This window comes from Bidens hawaiensis, unplaced genomic scaffold (genome assembly GCF_021521415.1).
Source record: "Bidens hawaiensis isolate Kalapana, Puna unplaced genomic scaffold, B.hawaiensis_p1.1 tig00026420_1, whole genome shotgun sequence".
Classification (NCBI taxonomy): domain Eukaryota; kingdom Viridiplantae; phylum Streptophyta; class Magnoliopsida; order Asterales; family Asteraceae; genus Bidens; species Bidens hawaiensis.
This window is the reverse complement of record NW_027494250.1, coordinates 255,722-280,726: the sequence shown is the minus strand read 5'-3', so window position 1 is coordinate 280,726 and position 25,005 is coordinate 255,722. Positions and strand designations below refer to the sequence as shown.

Below are 25,005 nucleotides of genomic sequence, written 5' to 3'. Positions count from 1 at the left end.
GATAAGCGAAAAGACACAATGGTGTGGGAAAAAAGACACAATGGTGTGCGAAAAAAGACACAATGATAAGCGAAAAGACACAACGGTGTGCCAAAAGACACAATGACGATAAGCGAAAGACACAATGGTGTGCGAAAAGACACAATGACGAAAAAAGACACAATGATAGCGAAAAGACACAATGGTGTGCGAAAAGACACAGTGACGAAAAAGACACAGTGACAAGCGAAAAGACACAATGGTGTGCGAAAAGACACAACGATAAGCGAAAAGACACAATTGTGTGCGAAAAGACACAATGGTGTGCGAAAAGAACAATGACGAAAAAAGACACAATGGTGTGCGAAAAGACACAATTACGTGATTTTTGTTTTAAATTTTATATAACAAAAATCATACTCATATCAAAGATAAGAAAAACGTTTGTTATTATGATGTATTTTTTTTTAAAAGAAAAATATCATACGAAAAAGTTATAAACATTCTAAAATGATGGGGGTATTGACATGTGCCTTGCATGTGGGAAGAGAAAATATGTACAATTACCTCTATACCCTTTTTCCTTTGGTCCTCACTTGACACATGTCAATTATTTATGGCTTCTCACACTTCTCATTTTTATTACCCTTTGTAGAATAACTTGACCCCTAATACTATTATCATTTATAAAATAACTAACAAAGTTACAAATAATGTTGTATTTAATACTATTACCATTTAATAAGATTTGTAGATATTTATGAATTATAAAATTTTATTTATCATTATTTATATCTTATGAATCTATAAGGTATGTTATTATGTATCTATCTATAATATATATAAACGAAAACATAAAAATCCTACGTGTCGTGATGTGGTCGCTCCCCCTTTTTTGGAGTTACCAGATTTGCTTGATTTTTAAATGGAGGCTTCTCATGCATTTGACCCGAATTCACGGGTATGGGTCTTACCAAACCCAGATATTCCTTAAACGGGTTATAACATCTCATTAAATTAATAACTAATCTCACTAAATATTTGATATAAAAATCCTATAAAATAGGGATATATTAAAAATTAATATATGATAATTTTAAAATATATTATTATAAATAAGAAACAATTTTATGGTAAAAAAATAAACGGGTCTTGGGTCTCACCAAACTCATATAGCTTTTAAACCGGGTTATAGCATCTTATTTATTTGTGAAACCTTTTATCATCAAACTATAAGTATATTCTTAACTTACATACAATAAACAAAGGTAAAATTCAAAAAATAAATAAATATTAGAAACAAATAATATAAAACAACCCCCGTAATACGGATGTGGTCGCTCCCCATTTTTTTGGAGTCACCAGATTTGCTTGATTTTTAAATGGGGGCTTTTCATGCATTTAACCCGAATTCACGGGTATGGGTCTTATCAAACCCATATATTCCTTAAACGGGTTATAAAATCTCATTAAACTAAAAATTATTCTCACCAAATTTTTGATGTGAAAATCCTATAAAATAGGATATACTAAATATTATTATATGATTTTTTTTTAAATATTATTTATAATTAAAAACAACTTTATAGTAAAAAAAATAAGCGGGTCTTGGGTCTTACCAAACACAGATAACTTTTAAACCGGGTTATAACATCTTACTTATTTGTGAAAACTTTTTATCATCAAACTCTAAGTATATTATAAATTTCATTACAATAAATAAAATTAAATCCAAAAAAGTATATAAATATTGAAAACGAGTAATGTAAAACAGCCCCGTAATACGGGGGACATATGTTTTTTATTGTTTTTTTAACCATTCATGTATTACACTTACTATATCCTAATATAATGATAATGTAATTGAACTAAAGGGAAGTAACTTTGGATATTTAATTGAACTAATAAAATTATACAATATGTTATAATGTTAATATAAAACTCAAGTTGTAGATTTTTTATAGCATGATATTTTTCATGGTAAATAGCTTGTCTAGATTTTTGGAAGATTATACGCTTCATTCCATTAGAATATTAGGTAGTTGCATAACATTTAAGTTCGTGTGTAAATATATTATGTATTGGCTCAGTTCTAACTATATAAATTTATATTCATTATCTTAGATACATAATAGCATAAATGATATATTACTTACACACACGCGCATATATATATATATATATATATATATATATATATATATATATATATATATATATATATATATATATATACTTAGACTGATTTAGACAAGTTTTTTGGCCATACCGGCAGCTACGATTTTTGAAAAGGCCAAATGAAATCGGCCGTGGGCAGTAAATGGTAGGTTCATAAAAAGATTGAATGTTTTAAATATTAAAGGTTTAAGAAAAATGAATGAAAATTTTCAAAAGCACGAAATACTTGTACGTTTTAATATTGTTAGATTCATGTACGTGAAAAGAATTATTTCACACGCAATCTTTATATAAATTTAATGTTTCTAATTTTTTATTAATATTTCAATTGATTTTGTTTACCTAGTCGGTTCCAAACTGTAAGCCGGACTGCATTACTCCTAACCTGGTCGAAAGAAATCTAATTTTTAATTTTTATAATTCCTTGTGTTTTTAAGTTTTTCATAATTTATCATGCTCATTTTTCATTGTTTCTTATGAATTTCAGTTGGTCTTACTTTAATCAAATCTAATATTATTAATTTTTTTCATATTTTTGTAATAAAGTCCAAACATTTACACGAATACAAATATCTTTTGTAATAAAATGAATTAGGACGTTTTATTCAATACAAATACACATAATACGCGACAACTGTTTCTACTTCATATACATGTTTTTAAAAGTCGTATGAAAATCCTATACACCAAAAGTGGATGAACTAGAAATGAGTAGAGATTGGGTATAACTTACCAAATACCAACCCAATCAGGCCTCTCATTAAGCTTATTATAGTTATAGTACACAAAGTGACCAGTCTATTTGTAGGTAGGTACCTGCCCAACAATCCATGTGGTTAAGCCACTCCTCTAGTCTCATGGACCACTTTTATAAACACATACATAAAGATGACATACCAAAACCATACGTAAATGTGTGACAGTGAAAGATTGTTGTGGAAGACTTGTTCTTTTTAGGAGCAAATGTACGATATGGGCCGGTACCATCAAGCATGGAGGTTGAGGTAGGGGGCATTATGATTGTGTCCAAAAATAAACAGATTAACAAACAAAAGGCGAATACTTCACGTGGTTTGGTTTACCTCTGAAAAGAGCAATGGCTAGTGGTAAAAGAGTAGTTATTATAGGAACAAAACGGTACGAATATAGATACAGAGTTTAATACCTATCATATGAAATCTTATCTTATGTTATTATTGAGTTAGGTGAAAGAGGAGTGTTAAGGGCATTTATAAGTTGTAAGTTATAATCCACCTTCTGACTTGTTTGCTTTTACCCCTCACATGCCTTCATATGGCATTTACCTTTAACATTCAATCAAACCAACAATCATACAGGTACTTATGATACGGCTCATAATTACATACATGTCAACATCTAACTTGAGCTATTCGGTTTCTCGTTTTCCAGGTATTTCACAACGCCATAGACAACCGTTCCAGCAACAAACAAGAAGACAGTTGGGGTAAATGAAGGATACAGATAACGAATAAAGCGTCCCATTCTTCTGGAAGGAAACCTGTATACACAACACATTCCAATCAAAGGAGAAAACAAAATTAACATAACAGAAAATATTTTTTTGATTCTAGAGAATAAGTATTATATTTACATGTACTATGGAAACGGGTAAAGAAAGACAGTCCTGTGGTTGCGATAGTTAAAAACGGTTTTGACTTTCAAAAAGAGTGAGCTTGAAAATGAAATCTTAACCGAAGATGAGTCAAAGTCATAAAGTTGCATCATTGTACAAATAATATCAGCTATGTATATTGCAGAGTTATTGATCTCTATTGAGGTGGAGAAATGAGTGGTTTTAGTTATTGGTCGAATATATTCGGGTCGTGATTAGGGGTGTCTACAAGCCAAGCCGCTCATGAGCTACTCGAGATCGGCTCCTTGAAAGCTCAAATCAAGCCGCACTTAAACGAGCCCGAGACTAAAACTAAGCTTGTTAAATAACTGAGCCGAGGCCCGGGTTCTCTTATTGAGCTCAAGCTAACTCACAAGCCTAAACTAGCCTATTATTCATATAATTTTTTTATTAAATATATATTTTACTATTGTTATTATTATATATAAACTTATGATAAAAACAACTAAATGATATATATTATGTTATATATTAAAATTATAATTAAAATACATATAAATGTATATAAACTAATTAATAAAATAATTATTTTGGCAAAAAAACAGCAAGAACGGCAAGATTTGTTGCAAAACTCAGCATTAGGGGTGGCAATCTTGACCCAAACCCTTTCAAATGAGTCAATTTAAGTTGTTTTAAAAGTTAAATGAGTTGGTTTGGGTAAAAGGTTTTAACTAAATGGGTCAAAATGAGTCATTTGAAATTCCATTCTTTTATTTTCGGGTCAAAATGGGTCGGTAAGTTCAAAGAAATGGGTCGATGTGAGTTAGTGTCCTAAGGAAATGTGACAGGTTTCGGATCGGAACGGGTTTTCGTACAAGACAGGTTTCGGCACGAAACGGGTTTCAGATTGGAACAGGTTCGGTTCAGGTTTCAAGCCAACACGAGTTTTCACCCGTGACGTGTTGGGTTTTGGTTTCTTTTGTTTCTTTCTGGTCGATTCCGGACTCGTTTTTGTTCATTTTTTCAGTTTTGTTTTTGTTCAGTTTGAATTCTTTTAGTTTCGTTTTGATTGATTTTTTCGATTTCGATTGATGTGGTCCGGTTTTGGCTTTTTGTTTCTTTGTTTCATTTTCGTCGATTCTTTCGGTTACGATTCGATTCTAGGTGGGTTTTTTTTTTTTTTTTTTTTTTTATGGAACGAGGACAACGTAGGAAACATTTTAGTGTTTTTACTTTTTTTGTTTATGATTTATATTTTGAGTTATAATTTTTTTATTACTATTTTTGAATATTTTTTTGAGGATTTTTGATCTTAATATAAAACCCCTCAAAAAAATTCAAAAAAATAATTATAAAAATCATAACTTAAAATATAAATAAAAAACGAAAAATCTAAAAAAACTAAAATGTTTCCGCCATTATTCTCATTCACAAAAAATAAAAAAAACACTCAAAACCCGGTTCGACCCTAACCTATTTCGACCCTAACCAAAATAACCCTTTTTTTAATTGACCCGTTTTGACCCAAACTCATTCTGACCCATACTTGTTTTGACCCATGACTCATTTCAACCCATGACTCGTTCGACCCAACCCAACCCATTTGCCACCTCTACTCAGCATTGACTATTTTTGGATTCTATTAACTAAAAGAAATTTTCTATCTACCAATATAAAAGGGTCCTATGATCTATTTATAACATTTCCAATTCTTGGGAACTAAGCATCCATAAAAGAAAAGACTTAATAATAAGAAACAAATAAAAAAGGCGGTTTCACTAGCCCGAAGGGCTAGAAATCCTTTCCAGAATTAAACCAATAAATGAATGAGCCGAGCCCAAGCCATGCTCGAGCTTTTGAAATAGAGCTCTAAACAAGCGAAGGTCGATTTCTCTCGTAAGTTTGAAAAGCCGAGCTCAAGCCTAGACAAGCTCGGGCTCGGCTTGTTTGCACCCTTAACTGAGCCCGGCTTCCTACAGCAACCATCAAACCACATTGGCACACCAATCACATATTTAAACATATAAACAATAATTTCTTCAGCAAACCTAATAACTATCTTCACATAGCCCATAGATTACTTATTTGGACTTAAACCGAAAAACCCCTAAATGAATTCACACACAAAACTGTAAACCTGTATCCATCCTTCATTTCATTTTTACTATGGTTATTTATTTTGAATTTCACTTGGTTTGTTTTTCTGGCCTATCAGTTAGGGTTTGTAGCAGGGAGATGGTAATAGTTGACGATAGAGATGAAACAATGAAGAGGTGAAGGCGACATAGCGGCGTTGGTACTTGGGTAAAGGTTGAAGGCAAGAGTGCAGAGAGTTTGTCCCGGTTTGGTAGGGAAGTGTGGATGGTCGGAGGTGTTAATTACAACTAGGGTTTATGATCGCTAGTTTATTATCAGGATTTATTTGTCTTAGCTCATGGGCGCGTTAAAGGACCGTCTGGCATTTCCGTTTTGTTTCCCATATATTGAGGGGGATTCTCCCTACATTGTAATCACAGTTGTTAGATATATATTAGTCCAGCCGCTTTTAAAGGTAAAATATGATGGTCATTCGGATAAGTTAACGAGAAGATATGTTTCAAGTCAGCAAGGGATAACAAAAGTGTTTTAACTACAAGTTGGGAGTCTGTCATGACATACATAGCAATCCACATATGCAAGTTTTGGTACAAAAAACACAAGCAACCGTTGTGTCAGCCTTTACACTAGTAAAATTTTCAAATTAAAATAGATACAAGGATGTTACAAATCTAATTTTTTTTAACTTCATAGCATATAAGACTTAATCAAAAGCTAAGCTAATCAATTAAATAGTGTAAACTAATCGAGTAACAAAGAAGTATACCTGAAGCGGCTAGAGCAATCCCCTCAATAATAATAATGGAGCCTAAGCCTAACCAGGCGAGAAGAAACGCACGCTCATTAGCTCCCTGCTCAGTCGGTTCTTCGGTCCGCTGCGAAACAAATTTAGGCGTTTCAACCGGTTCTCGTCGAATAATCCTCGGCCGCTCCTTTTTCCCCTTTTGTTTCGAGCCGAACCCTAGGGGAGAGGTGGTGGCGGCAGATGAGGTGTCATCGGTTGATTCTGGTGGTGAGTTTTGGGCTTTAATGGCGGTTAGATGGGTAAGATGACGGTGGGATTTGTGGCTGTAACTGATCAAGGTTGAAGATGAGGAGGGGAGAATAATTAACGCCATTTTCTCTTCAGTTCGTTAATCCTTTAGTTTTTTTTTGTTGGTGGTTTTTTAGTTTTTGCTTTTCATCTTGTAGTTCTAAAAAGTGTGTTTTGAACCCTTTTACTTGTAAAACTTTTCGTATTCGTTTTTATGTTTTTCTTTCGGTGTAACGACTTAGCTAGTTCGGTTTGGTTTGGTTTGGTTAGTTGAAACTTCTTTTTTTATCTCTTCTTTATGGAACCAGTACACGTTTCACTATATGAAACTAGAACATTATTAGTAAGTGGGCACTTACATTTTGGTTATAACCACTTGTTTAATGTCAGAGATGAATCATAACAAGTTAATGTGATCTAAATAACATAATATCCAGTATACTATAGCATATATCAAACAATAAAATGATTTAAGTCATTATACGAATGACCTTAAGTCATAATTAATTTAGCATGTTTCAACACTACATCAATAACATCGATTCAACACGTTGAGTTGAGGAGGTTATTCTTAACTGGATTTGACCCACTGGTTATGGGCCCAATAGACACTCATGAGCCTTCTAGCCCATATACACGCTTATATAAAGAGGATTGATCCTCACAGGAAGGGGATTTTTCCTTAATAATCAATCCATTATCAGCAGAATATTTAACGTTTTCAATGCCCTTTCATCTTCATTTTTCTTTAGTATGTACATTCATACACTGATTATCATGAATACCCGGCTGGGTCATGGTCTTTGACCCCTTCTAACGGGTTCTTGTTGATGCACGCCGATGCAAGAAAAGGCAGAAGACAAATATCTATTTGGGTTATTGGTCATCATCATTCACCCTTAATGCAAGTAGTCTCACAAGCAATTAGAAAGCGTGTGAGAACAAATAGTCTACTTCACACGCTTTCTACAATCACAAGTTTCAAACACCAAACCAAAAACTGCATCCTATCTTATTAATTGATACACTTAAAATAATTAATAAAAACCTTGACCACCCTTCTGGAAGACAAATGGGCGGGGAAGGGAGCAAGAAGGTAATTTCACATCACTACTTCCGTTTGCTGTATAAGATCCCTTGACTTGACAATAACCGGTAACACATCTCTATTTTGTCCCTTTTAATTTAGTAATCAGTTCCCTAAGTTCAATTCGCGACAAAGGCTTGTAATGTCGGGAATTATACCTCCATTTTGGTGCCTTGTAATACCAGCTCCAGCAACATCATTGAGTAATTGTGCAGGATCTTTAGCACCCCCGTGTTGCAGGAACTTTGTCCTGATAGCAGTACCCGTTTCTAATGATAACGGGTCGTCCTTGCATACTCTTTCCCAGATGGTTGATGCAAAACACTTGGCATACAAATAGCTATAATAACCTACACACAACATTAATTAATTACATAACATACAAGGTTTAGATTTACATTAATATGGTTCTTATGATGATTAGAAACTATAGGTTGATAAGAAATGTACCTGCACCGTAATATAATAGATGACTGAATCGCGTTTGCCAATGTGTACCCTCAACATGTTTCCAATTGGTATGTTGTTTTCTCAGTTCCGCAACAACCGAGGTGGAATTGATTGGTGACAATGTCTTATCACCATATAATGTTTGGTCCACCAGTGCATAAAATATCTGTAGATCAAAGCATTAATTAAGAATGATTTAAATATTCGTGGTTTATGTCACAATGCTAAAATTCAAAAGAAATATAGTATTAAATAAAAATTTGACCTGCTGTTGCAATTCCATTGCTGCAAACATCCTTTTGGATCCCTGCAATGAGGTGACAAGTTTCTCGGGAATGATTTCACCGGTTGAATAATGTTTGGCAAATTTCTTCAAGACTCTATAATCCCATGCATAGTACCTAAAATTATTAACAAATTTTAGAAGAAATATTAATAAAGTATTTAATATCATACTAGCTTCAACAAAACTGATTATATTGAGATAAACATAATCTAAAGACAATTAATATCTTTTTTTTAACCTAATGTGAACAAGAATATCTACTTTGCTAATCAGAACTAGTAATAGCCCCTTTCTTACAGGTCATTATCTAATTCTGATTATCGAAAATCACGTAATCACTTCACAAATATCCAAATATCCACATAGATAAATTGCCAAAACAGTAACTTAAAATACTAAATTTGCTGATGTGGGGCATATATATCTTTTCCCTCTTAAAGGATTGAGAAATGATTTTTTTTTCCTAAAACTAAATCTTTTTCATACAAATCACTGGTTTAATATAAATGGGATGTTAAAAAACTAACAACCCAAATAAAAAAACATTTTTGTAATAAAAAAGTTAGTTTTTGTAACTTTTTAATATAGATAGATGACCTTTCACAAAAACAAAAACTATACTTTTTCATATAACTCTTATGAAAACTACTAAATCAATTTGAAGCATGTATGAATGGACTTCTAAAAGCTAAAGTACTTTTTTTAAGCGGTGTTTAGTTAACAGCTAGTACTCACTCAAAAAGGTTTGAAGGGGTTTCAGCCATGTCAAAAGCCACCCGGGTTCCTGAAAAATGTTGATAATCCTGCAAAATATAGATGAAGATTACAATAAGACAAAGATACACATAACTACATAAGGCAAGGCCTTTATAACGTTAAACAATTAAAGGATCAAAAGAGTGCATACTGTTCTTGAAAGCAAGGAATGAAGAGCATGCCCAAATTCATGGAAAAGTGTATCTACATCAGAGTGATTAAGCCCCACAACTCGTGAACTTCGTGACTTTGAAAAATTGCAAACAAGAGCTATAACCTGCACAATAATCAAGAAAACATTCAGTCACTTGTTTTTTATACATACAGACAATTTTGACAGGTACAAACAGAGATTAACATACTGGCAATTGATATTCCGTTTTTGAAACTCGACGCCCTCCTCTGATTGCAAAATGAGCACAACCGGGATATTTTCCATTTCTAGAATTTAGATCAAGGTATATATACCCCAAATCTCCCTGCAAATAATATATTATTTGTGATACAATAATGTTATGTTCACTTATTATACAAGCTAAATGCAGAACCCATATTGGGTCTAAAATGTAGGTGAAAATGTGAAATTATGTAACAGCGCGATGCAATGTAGAATATAATATGAATCGTCATAAAAATATAAATGCACCTCGTTGGGTTGATGTAGGGCCATCTTTATCACATCCGGGTGCCATGATTCGCCTGGTGCGAGAGGAATATTAACAAATTTCATACCGAACAAGGACTCGACTAGAACTTTAAATCCCTCAATACATTGTGATAAAGAGAAATATGAAGAGACGGCCTGAGAAAGAATATTAATGCAATTGTTAAGTAAATAACAAAAGACATCATTAAGTGTATTAATATAGTTGAGATATAAAAAGCACAAGATAGCATACTGAGAAGTCCAAGTTGTAAGCAGATGATTTCATTGACCTTGCAATGTATGCTTCATCCCATGGCTCTAGTTCAACATCTTGCTGGCTGTTTTTCCTTCTTTTGAAATCACGCATTGACTCAAACTCCTAACATATTGAAGCAATAAAAGTATGAAATGAAACAGAGAAAATTGGAGTACTGGAACTACAGGTGGCAAAAAAGAGCCGGTGTGACACCTGCAAACGAGCAGAGCGTTCAGTGAACTGTTCGTGAAGCGTTAGGTGATAAGTTCAATTATTTTATTTAAACAAACAAGCACGGACACATGTCCCGTTCATTCAATTATGTTTGTGAAAGTTCATTTATGTTTCTCCAAGTTTGTTATATACTGATATCTATTAAAATATTTTAGATCTATTATAATTTAGTCTAGCTTTATTAATTACTTAAGCCTAGAAGATTGATGTCCACATTTACTTTTAATTGTTGTTTCCTCAATTATGTCCCTTTATGTTCGTTCATCTATGTTCAGTTATGTGTGTTTGTTTACGTTCATGAACCAATCGTTAATACTGTTAACAAACTAACATAAACGAATATGAACACGTTCACTATCATAACGAACAAACATGAACAAGAGCATTCCATTCGTTTAAATGTTCATGTTTGATCATCTGTTTGGTTTAAGTTAAACAAACGAACACGAACATACACCAATCGTGTTCGTTCTGTTCATTTACAGATCTACTGGTACGGTAACAGGAATGGGTATGCTCTAAGTATTGTTAAAACGCAACCTGCAAACACGGTTTTTTGGCTCTTCTTTAATCTAATTATAGTATTAAATTACAAGAATAAAATAGTTTTTTTAATAGAACAATTTGAGTACATTTTGCATACACTTTCAGTGACTTTCAAATCATTTGACCCATTTTCAATTTCAACAATTTTACCCATTCGATCCGCTAGAACAAAAAGTAAGTATAGCCCAAATCAACAAATTTGGTAAATGGGTCAAAACTGTCACCTTTGACTGAAACCAACCATTAGAAGAGACTTTTGAGAAAAGTACCTCAACTGCCTTGGGCTGTACAGTTTTACTCAGCTCAACTAAAAAGGATGATACAACATCTGGTGATGAAGCCATATTTGACTGCAAAGCATACTCAACATATGATTTATACCCCATTATCTGCAACAAAAAAGATGCTAATGGTTAGTTTCTTCACATGGAGCGCATCTCTGCTTGTTGAATGAAAATTTGGGACACATGTTTTTGATGTACAACATAAAAGACGTGATTAGCTAAAATTATTGCTTTTGCTAAGCAGTTCAGTCTACTAAAAGGATTTAAAATATATGCACAAGTGCACAACATAAAATGACATGATCACGTTATATTGTGCTTTATACTTCTGGTGGGATGAGTGAAAAAATGCTTTTTCAGGAATCAGAAGTATACTTGAAGATAAAACAATTTACACGCCATGTCGCCATGTAATATCATGACATGCTGCATGATGCATAAATACAATGTGTAAAAGAACTTTCCAAAATACATAAGGACAAACCTGAGAAATTTCATGACGTGCAGCGATTAGCTTGTCAAGAACACCAAGATTTGCATGTGGAACAGAATTGCTTTTTATATATGTCATTTTCCTAACCTGAACGAGAACAAATATATAGAGGGAAAAAATGGGTCAGTTTATTTGTTCCAAATTTGTCATCGTATATATTGCTGAGTTCATATTAACAAAATCAATAAAGTGAATGTATTTTCATTTAAAGGACTCATATTGAACCTCATCATCAGATGTACATTGCAAGACAGTAGACACAGTGCTTGGTTCTGTTACTATTCTGAACCCCTTTTCTCTAATGTTGACTATTGAACCAGGCGAAGTTAACCGATTAACAGGCTTAACAAGATTATGCAAGTTCTTTGGAATCCGTGATGCTGGATATACATCCACATAACCTGGCTCCTTTACTATATTTTCATTGTACCTAATGAAAATAGGTTAATCGATATAAACAAAGGTTTGTTTTTGTTGAATACAAACAACTGAAACAGTGCAATGCATCATTAAAGTAATCCAAAAATGAAGCAATATGGATTATAATTACTTACTGTGCACAGCATTTAGCAATTTCAACATTTAGCTGACTCACTCGCTCTTTCTTTTCTGTTAATATAAAAATATATAGTTAGTAAATATACTTACTAAAGATAGTACTTAACAGTTATACAACAGAGTGAATTAAAAAACCTGCACATAGATGAATTCCACCCTTCTCAAAATCAACGCGGAGATCCCGAGCAACTCTTTTAGCTTCTTCGCTTGTCAAAGTTTGATCTTTTTCAGCTTTCACCACCGCATCATATAAAGTAATATTTGTATTGAGATACTGCATAACATTGATCAAGAACACCACAATCATCATTGCAAAATCAAGAAGCTGCATCAAGTAATCTTAAAACATTCCAAAAACAGAGCTAAAAAGTTATTATTCATAATATCTATTCTCACATTAGACCTTCAAAGTACTAATAACAAAACCAATTATGTAACTTGTCACCTCACATGTAGATATTCGTTTATCCTCATTGACGCCTTCAACGCCTCGTCAACATATTCCCTGTATTCTAACTTAATTACAATCAAGAAACAGCATAAAGAAAATGATTCCAACAACACATATGCATCTTGGTTTTAATAGCTTGAGGCGCACCGAGGCGACAAGGTCCCAAATTTAAGAAAAAAACGCAAAGAGCAAAGGCGGCTTTTCGTACGCAAGACATGCAATATCATAGAAGTTTTTTTTATATATATTTTCTATAGGTTTATAGCCACATTTACTCAATATTTAGGCATCAATAAGCTTTATATATGATTTAATAATTGACTTGCATACATGTAAAACCTAAAAAGTTTGCTATACAACATCTGGATGCACGGAAAATCGCATTGTACAAAAAGCGCACGCCTCAAGGCTTTTTTCGGTGTGCCTTAGGGTTTTTTTTGTGCTTTTTTGTACAAACTGTGCCTTAAGTCATTTGAAGCGCACACAGCGTATTTTTTGACCGTTACAGGATCACTATAACTGACTCCACTGAGTTCACCACCGTAGAACTCAAGTGCGCCTCTCGCCTAGGTGCGCATTTTTAAACCAAGAGTCTCATTAATGGAAATAGGAAAAAAAAAACCTGTCTGGATGTGTATTTCTACATAGTTCCGCAGAGTCCACAACTTGGCATACCTAAAGCAAATAACCAGATCAATTATACTTTTCAAATCATATTTGATGTAAAAATTGAAGTAATAATATTAATGCATATACTATACACCAATATAAACCTTACTGTGTTTGATATTTCATCCATGGCATTAATAATTTCAGAAGCAGCCGGCATTCGAGAAATATAGCTAACAAGTTCATTAGACCTAATAATAAAAAACAAAAGCAATACATAACATAGTTAATTCATTAACCTCAAACATAAACAGTAATTAGGTTTACAATATACGGAATGAAGTAAATATATTGATTCGAATTTATTTAATTTTACCGTTCAATGGCGTCATCTACTATACGTTGAAATCCCCTAGGGTTTTTTAAATGATGGCAGCCGTATAAACCGGTTTCCTCCATGCGATGAACCGCCGGTGATATGAAGTGTCGGATGTTGAATTTGGACCTGAGAATTGAAGGTGATTTGCGGATTAGGGCGTACATGGTGGTTCTCCGGTTGCCGGTGGTGGTGGTTATTGGGAGGTTGAACACGACGGAGTCGAATATCTGACAACTTACTTAACTAACGTTCAATTACAGAAATCGTCCCTCGCTTTTAAAAAATGCAATCGACCAATCAAGCCCAAGCTCAAATTAAACGAGGCATCTCGGCCCGTTTACAAAATTAAGGCAGCTCGGCTCAGGTCGTTTCAAATTAGATTTTTTAGCTAGTTTTATCCAAGATTTCATTATGCGATCTATGAGCCACGGGCTTTTTAAACAACCGTTGGCATGGTGTTTATGATATACTTTGAGCAAATTACAAGTTTATTACACATGGTTTTATGAAATTTATGATACTTTGGTTCTTAGACATCGTTTATTACGTTAGTAGTATAGTAGTCCCTATTTTAAGGTATGCTTAAGTACACCATTACCACTAGTCGTGGTGATTAATTACGCACTAGCCTCCATGCAGTGGCGTAGCCAGAAACTTTTTCCTACGGGTTTGAAAATTTTTGAGGGACAAAAGACCGACTGTTTACCACTTATATTTGGGTTTTCTACGGGTTCGATGTTGAAATTTCTATGGGTTCGATGTCAAAATACACTAATATATAACATGAAAACAAAATTTTGTACGAGTTCGGCCGAACCCATTCCCCTAAGGCTGACTACGCCCCTGCCTCCATGCAGAATAACGCGTCTAGGGATGGTAAGAGTATGGTTTGATCATTTTGACGAACATTTGCTCCGAAGCTGTAAAATACAAACTGAACCGGCTGGTTTTTATGGTTATATGGTTTATCAGTTAAGGTTTACCGTTTAAACAGCAAAATGTTTAAAACATACATTTGCGGTAATTTTTTCTTAAAATATAAGGAATGTTCATGCATAATATCCATACAAAACTCTATATTTATAAAATATGAAAAGGTAAATAAATGTTAAGCAACCAAATCTGAGTTCAAATCGTAAACTATCACGCGTCGTTCCAACAACCGGCGGGGAGCACCTCAGTATACGATCGCGTACAGTAACTGGGAGTCCTATTACACCTAAGGCCAACTTCAATTCACCAAACCAAGGTTCATCTCGTGTAGTGATTGTGGACCCGTACAAGGATATTGAGTAGACGGTTGATGTATCATACTCGACCCTATCTTTCGTAGCATGCATTCCCATCCGTGTCGCAACTGATTCGGTAAGCTACGTGTCCGGTCCACGGAGAACTGCCTTCGGTCCCCCAAACTGACTTACTCATGGCGGCCGGAACCGGTAAATAAGACAACACATATTTTAAACTGCCGAAGCTGGCCGATTTTCACCAGTATGGACAGTTCTGTTGGTTTCAACTTTCAACGGTTTATGAACGGCCCTAGGTGTGGAAATGAGTCAAACTAAATCAAGCTTGTGTAACACCAAGTTCGGCTTGTTTAGCTTAAAAGAGCTGAGACACGGCTCATTGACCTTCACGTACATAGTTCGAGTATGGCATGCTTTTTGTCTATTATTATTTTTTTGTTTAGGTTCTAAATATATAAATTGATACAAATTATAGGACGACTATTTAGACTCGTAAGACAACTCTACTTAAGCATGGCCTCAAACTCGTTTATTAGGCTATGTATAGTGGAGGGGTTACAAAATGGGGTAACTTGCGCCATGTGACGCTTTCAACTTTCAACGGTTTATGAACGGCCCTAGGTGTGGAAATGAGTCAAACTAAATCAAGCTTGTGTAACACCAAGTTCGGCTTGTTTAGCTTAAAAGAGCTGAGACACGGCTCATTGACCTTCACGTACATAGTTCGAGTATGGCATGCTTTTTGTCTATTATTATTTTTTTTGTTTAGGTTCTAAATATATAAATTGATACAAATTATAGGACGACTATTTAGACTCATAAGACAACTCTACTTAAGCATGGCCTCAAACTCGTTTATTAGGCTATGTATAGTGGAGGGGTTACAAAATGGGGTAACTTGCGCCATGTGACGCCCAGTCAGCAATGTGTGAGTTTTTGTTTTAAGGGTGTAATGGTGTTGTATCCCATATATATGTATATCACACACACACACACAAACTATTACAATAATAATAGAAAAACAAACATTGCAGGTGACAAAACTAGTCGCCCACCCCTTATCGGCCCGGGAGCGGTGTTCACGCCCCGTTGTCGTCCAAATATGTAGACAACTACTTATAGTCTAAATCTATTATAATAAAAGCCTACCACTTTTGCCACTTGTCATTACCATAGCCCTTCTCATCTTTTTTTCCAATTTTCATATATGGTCCTTATTTTTTAAGTCATTTCAATATATGACATTAAAATTATAGGTTTATTCCAACTAAATTCATTACTACATATAATAAGTATTCTCCATAGACGATTGTGAATTTTGAAGTGTTAGTTAAAGTGTTTATTAGGTTTATTCCAACTAAATTCATTACTACATATAATAAGTATTCTCCATAGACGATTGGTGAATTTTGAAGTGTTAGTTAAAGTGTTTATTATGGTTTATATTCAAAATAATAAAAAAATAAACATTCGATTCATAATATTTGGAATGAGAACAATCGACTTGCACTAAATTCTGATAACGTCAGCGGCTAAGGCTTAGCCTTTAATACCTAAAAATACATATGATTTTAAAACAAAAAGTTCGGGTTGACCCGAAACCTAGAATTCTGACCCAAGAACCAACCCGAATTACTTCGGTTCAGGTTCGGTTTAGTATTTTCTTGGGTTCGAGTTTCATAGGTCAGGTTAGTTTGGGTTCAGGTATTGGTTTTATTGGGTTGGGTTTCATGTTACGGGTAAGAGTCGCAGCCCTACTTTCAGTGATTATAAATAAGAATCACTACATTCATTTTATGCGACTTTAAATCTTCTAATATTCTTTTAACTCAGAATAATCACTATTATTTGAACATGGTTTTAATGTTAGTATGTATTTTTCATTTTTCTGGCAATTACATTCATATGAATTATAGGTTTATTCCAATCAAATCAATTACTAAATATAATAAGTATTCTCCATAGACGATTAGTGAATTTTGAAGTCTTAATTAAAGTGTTTATTATGATTTATATTCAAAATAATAAACAATAAACATTTGATTCATAATATGTGGAATGAGAACAATTGACTTGGACTAAATTCAAATAACTCCAACGGCTAAGGCTTAGCATTTAATACCTAAAAATACATATGATTTTAAAACTATAAGTTTTCGGGTTGACCCGAAACCTAGAATTCGGACATCAGCCGGAATTACTTTGGTTCAGGTTCATGTTAGTATTTTCTTGGGTTCGAGTTTCTTAGGTCAGGTTAGTTTGGGTTCATGTACGAGTTTTCTTGGGTTGGGTTTCATGTTACGGACAAACGTGGCAGCCATACTTTCAACAATTGTAAATAAGAATCACCACATTCATTTTATGCAACTTTAAATATTCTAATATTTTTTAACTTAGAATAATCACTATTATCTGAAAATGGTTTTAATGTTAGTATGTATTTTCATTTTTCTAGCAATTACATTCATATGAAATAAACAAATCATTTTGTTATTTTTAAATTTTCGGTTTTTATGTTGCTTGATTATTTTTAATTGTAAAAATATGAAGTCAATTAAAAATTTGTCATACACAGAATATTAATGACAACAAATTTATCATGATCAATCAATTTTAAATTGTAAAGACTCTAAGGATGATTATATCATCAAAGTTCTGGTATATGGTTTTTGGGATAATAATGTTTTCGTTTTGGATAAACACAGGAGATGTTCTCAAATGACATCATATTAATTGATTAAAAACTATGATATTTTATGTGTATGAATATTTTTTTATTAGTATCATGGATATATATTATCGTTTATCTAAAGTTGGTATGTACTTAGAGAACCTTTTTTTGTCAGACGGACAACTATATATAGTTATATCAAGAGTTATAAGCGGCATATATTTTACTTATTAAGAGTTACAAGCAGACATGGACTAAAATTTTTGTTTTTTGATAAAGAATGTATACTAGCTAATACAATCATAAATGTAGTGCAAAAGAAAGTTTTTATCTATTTGTAACATATTTGTGGAATCTTAATTATGTAATTTCTGTAATTTTAATTTAATTATAATTGTATTAATAATATATGATCAATTTGTTGACTGTATTTCACTTAATGGTAAAAGTTTAAAATTTTAAACAATTACCCGTGTAATACACGGACCTCCGACTAGTATAAAATAAAATAATTATTTTGAATTTGAGCCAAAGTTGTTTAAAATATAAAATCATTTGACATGCCTCCGGAAGGGTGATGATTCGGATCGGTGTCCACTCCGTTTCCCGCAAATATCTCCCCATACGTTCTTCTTTCCCATCCTCCTCTGTTTCTTTCTATCAAAATTCCCCCAAATTCAACAAAAACCTAAAAGATATCATCATCTTCTTCATCTTCATCTTCAATCCCATCTCACTACACTGTGGAAAACAAATATGCCATGAACACCACCAATAATAATAATAATAATAATAATAAATCTACTAATGTCAATTCCACCACCACCACCGCCTCTTCTTCGTCATCATCATCATCAGAACCCGAACACAATTCCATCGATCATGTCTACAGAAACCTCAATTCCAACTCCAATTCCAATTCCATCCTCAAAATGAGGAAAATACCTCCCATTCCCATTCGCCACACCCGAACCATGGCCCAAATGCCAGACAATATTAATATTAAAGACGACGAAGATTGCCAGCTGGAAGAGGACGATGAGGCAGAGGAGGATTACTTACTCCATGCTTCTTCCCTTGGCCTCAATCACATTCGCACCACTTGCTCTGTTCCCTCTCCCCTTCGGGTTGTTTCCACCGATATTAACCTTTCCAATTTGGCCACTAGTAATAAAGATAAGACTCTTGTTCCTCCGCGCTGTGCTGATCCAGGTTCTTACATTATCATTTATTATCAACTAGTAGGGATTTCGATTAATCAATTCAAGAAGTTATCGCTCATGAATTTGTAGGCAAGAAGGTATCATGGAGTCAATCCAAATCTTTGCGAGTCCTTCCACCACCCATTGGTGGACTCGAGGTAATCTACTCCTTGTTAGAGAAGACTCACTTCATCTGTCTTACATATTTAATTAATGATTCAGATTTCTTTTATTTAATGCTTGGTTACAGGGTAATGCAACTATGTCTAAAGAAATGCAATCTCCAAGGTTCCAAGCCATACTGCGTGCCACGAGTGGTCTTAAAAAAAGAGCCTCCGATCTCAAGAGTTTAACTCATGACCTTGGCTCCAAAGGATCAAGGCCTCTATCTTTTGCAAAGTCGCTTGGATATGGGCGTGTGGAGGTATATCATTGGTTCATGTTATTCTAAATTTCATATATATATGGTTCGTTCACTCTTAATATGGTTGCTCTATGCCATTGCAATATGTATCAAGTTCAGGAGATTTTGGTAATGCTTAGAGGAAAGTTTGATAAGTTAAAGGAAGAAATCGATGCTGACCTGGCTATTTTCGCTGGAGATTTGGTGGGCATACTTGATGAAACTTCAATGCACCAAGAATTGCAAGAAAATTTGGAGGATTTGTTGATTATTGCAAGAAAGTGTGCAAAAATGGCACCCAATGAGTTTTGGTTGAAGTGTGAAAACATTGTTCAGATTTTGGATGACCGCCGTCAAGATTTACCAACGGGTATTCTTAAACAAGTTCATACACGCCTTTTGTTTATTCTTACTCGATGCACCCGGCTTGTGCAGTTCCACAAAGAATGTGGTTACGATGAAGGTCATCATATGTTAGGTCTTCACCAGCTTAGTGACCTTAGTGTTTATCAAAAAGTTATAGAATCTACATACCAAAACTCCAGTGGCTATTATGAAACTGAAGTCAATGAAACACAGGTTGATCAAAACAAAGAGCAAAATCAAGCAAAGTTAAGTTTAGTAGATGTAATTGACAATGTTGATGTTAGTGCTGCTAAAAGTGTTGCTTCATCAACAGTAGACAAGAATCTCAAAGGCCATGATGACGTGGACACCCCAACAAAAGATGTTTCTGACCAATTTGATCAAAAAGATGATCCTTTCTTAACTATTGGAATACCAGTTTGTCCTCCCGAGGAGTTGGAGATATCATCAAATTTAAGAAGAGATACATCTGAGGTTTCAGTTTCTCATCATAGTTATGAAAGTTCATTGATTTGTCGTATATGTGAAGTTGAAATACCGACTGTACATGTGGAAGAACATTCTAGAATATGTGCCATTGCTGACATATGTGATTTGAAAGGTTTAACTGTCAATGAAAGACTGTATAGAGTTGCAGAGACTTTTGAAAGGATTATTGACGCGTGTACACCCAAGAATGCAGATATTACTATTGGAAATCCCGAAACTGAAAGAATATCTTCTTCCAGTACACCAGATGACTCTGATGAATCATCACCTAGAAAACAACGGTTGACTTGTCAATGCTCTGAAGATATACTAGAATGTATTCATGAAGCTGACAGTAACTATGTGATGGAAAACCTGCAGACTTTGCCCGATATCTCTAATGAAAGACGTGGGACCCTTACACCTATTACATGTCACATAGGTTCTTCTGGTGGAAGCTTGACACCTAGATCAACTTTACTAACACCAAGAACCAATCAGATTGAACTATTTTTGAGTGAAAGAAAGACCACAACTGAGCATGAAAACTGGCAGCAGGTAGTAATTATTTATCAATCTTCATCTTTTTTATAATCTAAGATACTGAAATCATCTATCAAATCAAATGGCAGATACATAAGCTACTGGAAATTGCTAGATCAGTGGCCGGTATTAACAACACTAACCAATACAGTGCACTCGAGATAATGCTTGATCATATAACAGACCTAAAATATGCTATCCAAGACAGAAAGGCGGATGCGCTTGTTGTTGAGACGTTTGGTAGACGTATAGAGAAACTATTACAGTGAGTAATTCATTTATAAATTTTATCATAGGATCTCGTAACTAAACTGAAAGCCTTTCCTTCAAAATACAGGGAGAAATATGTACTACTCTGTGGGCAGATAGATGATGATAAGATAGAGTCATCAAGTAACATGGGCAATGAAGATAGTTCGGTAGATGATGAAATAGCCCGTAGTCTGCGGGCCAGCCCCGTGAATGCATTTTCTAAAGATCGGACGTCTATTGAAGATTTTGAAATAATAAAACCGATAAGCAGAGGCGCATTTGGACGGGTTTTTCTAGCCAAGAAACGGGCAACAGGTGATGTGTTTGCCATAAAGGTGAGAACTTTATACAACTTGAAGTAATTGATTTGGAATAATTTGAATAATCAGTGACTTAATTTGGATCAAGTATTGCAGTTTTTGAAGAAGGCTGATATGATTCGTAAAAATGCGGTTGAGAGTATTCTAGCTGAGCGTGATATTTTGATATCTGTTCGCAATCCTTTTGTGGTGAGATTAGATTATTAGAAGCACATAAAGAATTAGTCAAAACAGAGTTGACTTTTTTGTTTTGTAAAAATCATGAAAATTGTTACAGGTCAGGTTTTTCTACTCATTCACATGTAAAGAAAACCTGTATCTGGTTATGGAGTTTTTGAATGGAGGAGATCTTTTCTCTTTATTGAGAACTCTCGGTTGCTTAGAAGAGAACATGGCGCGTGTTTATATTGCTGAAGTTGTGAGTACTTTTTCTCTTTTCTGTTGTTTGTTTTAAAAAGTAATGTTTTCATGTAAACTTGAATTCTGGCTAATTATTTTGCAGGTTCTTGCATTGGAGTATTTACATTCTTTGAATATCATTCATAGAGACATGAAGCCAGATAATCTGTTAATTGGTCCAGATGGCCACATCAAGGTCCACAATTTCTATTTTCATTCTGTAATCCGTATTTTGATAATTGGCTACTGAATTTTATCTTATAACTTCAAAGAGCAAGGAGAAAGTTTATTTTGTTGTAATGTTACTATTTCATAATACTTTTACTGAGTCAGTGTTTTAACTGAATGCTACAGCTGTCAGATTTTGGGCTATCTAAGGTGGGTCTAATAAACAGCACAGACGATTTATCAGGGACATCAGGCGACAGGGCTCCTGTTTATGGGGAGAATGAAGTTACAACCGAAAGCGGTCAAAAACAGTCAGTTGTTGGTACCCCTGACTATTTGGCTCCTGAAATACTTCTTGGCGTGGGACACGGTTACCACTGTACCCTTTATTTGATAATAATGTCTTACTCTTCATACTTATCATGCAATGCTTTTGTTCTTGTAGGCGCAACAGCTGATTGGTGGTCCGTTGGTGTTATTCTTTTTGAGTTACTTGTAGGAATCCCACCATTCAACGCAGAATCTCCACAGGTGGGATATCTCTCACTAAAATTAATAGTTTCATTATTAGTTTTTAGTTCTTAAATATTACTTACGTGAAATCATCATCTTGTTTTGATGCAGCAAGTTTTTGTCAATATTATGAATAGAGATATACCATGGCCCAAGGTTCCTGAGGAGATGAGCTATGAAGCATATGATCTGATTAACAAGTTAGTTTGATGATATGAATTTGGCATAAAACTGAGCTTTTTTACTTTTATTTTATATTAAGGAAGCAGCTTATAAGTTGCATGATGTTGTAAAGTTAACCTTTTGCTTTATCTTAGGTTGTTGACTGAAAATCCAGCTCAACGTCTTGGTGCAACGGGGTCTCAAGAGGTAATTTTTTCTACAATTACATAAACAAACACACACATACATATAAATAAACATATACATACACATACTCATACTCATACTCATACTCATACACATACACATATACATATACATAGGCACATACGCATACACAAACGGTATACAAGGAGAGATTCATTACAAAAGACTAAATTCTTGCAAGAAGAAAGACAACAAACCCAAATCATTAAATTTTTTTCTATCAATGGTTCATATTTTTCAGGACTTCTACTTCTTACATATAAATGTCTATGCTATATACATAAAAAGTCACTAACGTAATTTGTTCATATGCTTTTTTTTTGTTTTCACTTTTAAACGTCTACCAACACATGTGTAGGAAGATATACCTACACATGATACACATAACCTACATATGCTTAGGTTTTAAACAAACAAATTTTGTTTTGTATATGTTTAGAATGGTAAAAGAGATGAATAAACATTGCAATTTAACCATTTTCTTGTATTTTAGTTTCTTTTTGTTTTTAATTGAAAATGGACGATTTAATTTGTTCTACCCATTGTCACAAAAAAACTGTCTACATATACATATACACCACAAAAGTTATAATTTGATCTGTTTTATGGTATAAACAGGTAAAGACACACCAGTTTTTTAGGAATATCCACTGGGACACACTTGCAAGGCAGAAGGTGATTTGATACTTCTCTATGAAATAGTAAAATTGCTTATATTTAGCAACTTTTATTATATAAGTTTCGTTTTCCTACAGGCCACATTCATACCATCTGCTGAAGCACTTGACACGAGTTATTTTATAGGTCGGTATATTTGGAATCCAGAAGATGATCAAGTTGATGGTGGTAGTGACTTTGATGATATGTCAGATACAGGCAGCACATTTGGCGATAGTTCATATGGCAATATGCTAGATGAGGAGGTATGTATGCATCCTTTATATATGCAAACATGTCACATCTCATTTTATTTTTATTGTTATTAGTTAGTCAATTAGCTCACATGTGGAAAGTTAATTATAAACGGAACAAGCTAATCGAGTCAAACCTGGTTAAACAAGTAGAAAGTAAACTTTTTTTTTTTCATTTCTAATCCTTTGGTTGTTTAAGCAGGATGATGAATGTGGTAACCTGGCAGAATTCGGTGCTTCGAATCTCAATGTGAATTACTCTTTTAGTAATTTCTCATTTAAGGTAACAGTTTGTACATCTGGTCAAACTGACCAAACCCGTTTTGCCTACATATCTAAATTAATCGATTTGACCCGTTAACTAAGCTAGCGATTTTGTTTTGTTTATCAGAACTTGTCTCAGCTAGCTTCTATAAATTATGATGTCCTTGTGAAGAATGCTCAAGACTCGATAGACGGTTTAGAACCGACAGACGGTTCTGATGTGCTTGCGAAGAATGCTCAAGACTCGATTGACGGTTCTAAACCGACAGACAGTTTTAAACCTAACAAGAAAAGCTAATCTGTTACTTTGGGTTCTATCATATTTGGTGTTCATGATGCATATATTCTTTAACCTCTCAAACAAAACTAAATAAATAAGTAAATAAATAAATAAAAGGGAGTTTATTTTTTATGCAAACCATCACTAACCAAAATTCATGAGATCGATTGTCATTATTATCATTACGCATTTACTCCTTTGTTTCAAGTGAAAGATTCTTTGAAAGCATGTTATGTTTCATTTTATTTATTTATTTGTTTATATTTAAAACTAGCTTGTGGACCCCGTGTATTACATGAGATTTGACAAATGATAAAAATAAATAAATTCCGTTATTTGAAATAAAACAAAATTATGGTTAAGAAAGTATTTCTTGTGAGTGTTGGCATGTGTGTTATCAATCATCCTTGTTTCGGCTAGAAGGTCAAGAAAGTATTTCTTCTGACACTTAGGACTTCAATTCTAAAAAGGGGCATTTACATATTTCCCCTTATTAACTTCTTTAATTACATATATTCCCAACCATAAAAATATAATTACATATTTCCTCTCTTTAAAACACATATATTACATATTTACCTAATTTATAAAAATTAACTCATTGATTTACTATTTTACCCTTTATATTAGAAAACAAAAAAAATAAATATAAACATATGAATGTTGATGTGTTGATATTCTCAAATTCTGCATCTATTCTTGTGCCTAAAATA

The 25,005-nt window shown here is 33.8% G+C and overlaps 2 protein-coding genes and 1 pseudogene across 3 annotated transcripts; 1 reads left to right on the top strand and 2 right to left on the bottom strand.

Annotated features, from left to right (window-relative positions):
* Positions 1 to 3,217: 3,217 nt before the first annotated feature.
* LOC143573422 (protein LPA2-like) lies at positions 3,218 to 6,966 on the bottom strand (annotated as a pseudogene). Its single transcript, XR_013142427.1, has 2 exons — positions 6,615 to 6,966; positions 3,218 to 3,676 (listed from the first exon to the last, which is right to left on the bottom strand). The product of XR_013142427.1 is annotated as a protein LPA2-like (transcript).
* Positions 6,967 to 7,856: 890 nt separating this feature from the next.
* On the bottom strand, positions 7,857 to 14,113 carry LOC143573421 (mitochondrial intermediate peptidase, mitochondrial-like). Its single transcript, XM_077058309.1, has 17 exons — positions 13,914 to 14,113; positions 13,707 to 13,788; positions 13,551 to 13,603; positions 12,928 to 12,982; positions 12,613 to 12,751; positions 12,474 to 12,528; positions 12,145 to 12,349; positions 11,911 to 12,006; positions 11,412 to 11,531; positions 10,360 to 10,485; positions 10,107 to 10,262; positions 9,823 to 9,939; positions 9,612 to 9,737; positions 9,440 to 9,507; positions 8,684 to 8,819; positions 8,419 to 8,584; positions 7,857 to 8,318 (listed from the first exon to the last, which is right to left on the bottom strand). Exons 1-17 carry the CDS (start codon positions 14,078 to 14,080, stop codon positions 8,074 to 8,076), a joined length of 2,112 nt encoding a protein of 703 aa, XP_076914424.1. The 5' UTR covers positions 14,081 to 14,113; the 3' UTR covers positions 7,857 to 8,073.
* Positions 14,114 to 18,595: 4,482 nt separating this feature from the next.
* On the top strand, positions 18,596 to 24,310 carry LOC143573420 (putative serine/threonine protein kinase IRE). Its single transcript, XM_077058308.1, has 17 exons — positions 18,596 to 19,046; positions 19,127 to 19,193; positions 19,280 to 19,460; positions 19,560 to 20,831; positions 20,906 to 21,081; positions 21,154 to 21,403; positions 21,485 to 21,577; positions 21,666 to 21,806; positions 21,891 to 21,983; positions 22,142 to 22,325; positions 22,401 to 22,486; positions 22,580 to 22,668; positions 22,786 to 22,837; positions 23,456 to 23,512; positions 23,593 to 23,760; positions 23,951 to 24,031; positions 24,140 to 24,310. Exons 1-17 carry the CDS (start codon positions 18,596 to 18,598, stop codon positions 24,308 to 24,310), a joined length of 3,612 nt encoding a protein of 1,203 aa, XP_076914423.1.
* The last annotated feature ends 695 nt before the right edge of the window (positions 24,311 to 25,005 follow it).

Bases quoted from the DNA above. Each gene is read 5' to 3' on its own strand.
- LOC143573421 (XM_077058309.1), bottom strand. From the start codon at position 14,080: ATGTACGCCCTAATCCGCAAATCACCTTCAATTCTCAGGTCCAAATTC. The intron at 8,820-9,439 runs GTGAGTACTAGC...TAATAATTTTAG, and splicing joins ACCCCTTCAAACCTTTTTGA to GTACTATGCATGGGATTATA. The intron at 8,319-8,418 runs GTACATTTCTTA...TGTTGTGTGTAG, and splicing joins TCTATTATATTACGGTGCAG to GTTATTATAGCTATTTGTAT.
- LOC143573420 (XM_077058308.1), top strand. From the start codon at position 18,596: ATGAACACCACCAATAATAATAATAATAATAATAATAAATCTACTAAT. The intron at 22,487-22,579 runs GTGGGATATCTC...GTTTTGATGCAG, and splicing joins TCAACGCAGAATCTCCACAG to CAAGTTTTTGTCAATATTAT. The intron at 22,838-23,455 runs GTAATTTTTTCT...TGGTATAAACAG, and splicing joins GTGCAACGGGGTCTCAAGAG to GTAAAGACACACCAGTTTTT.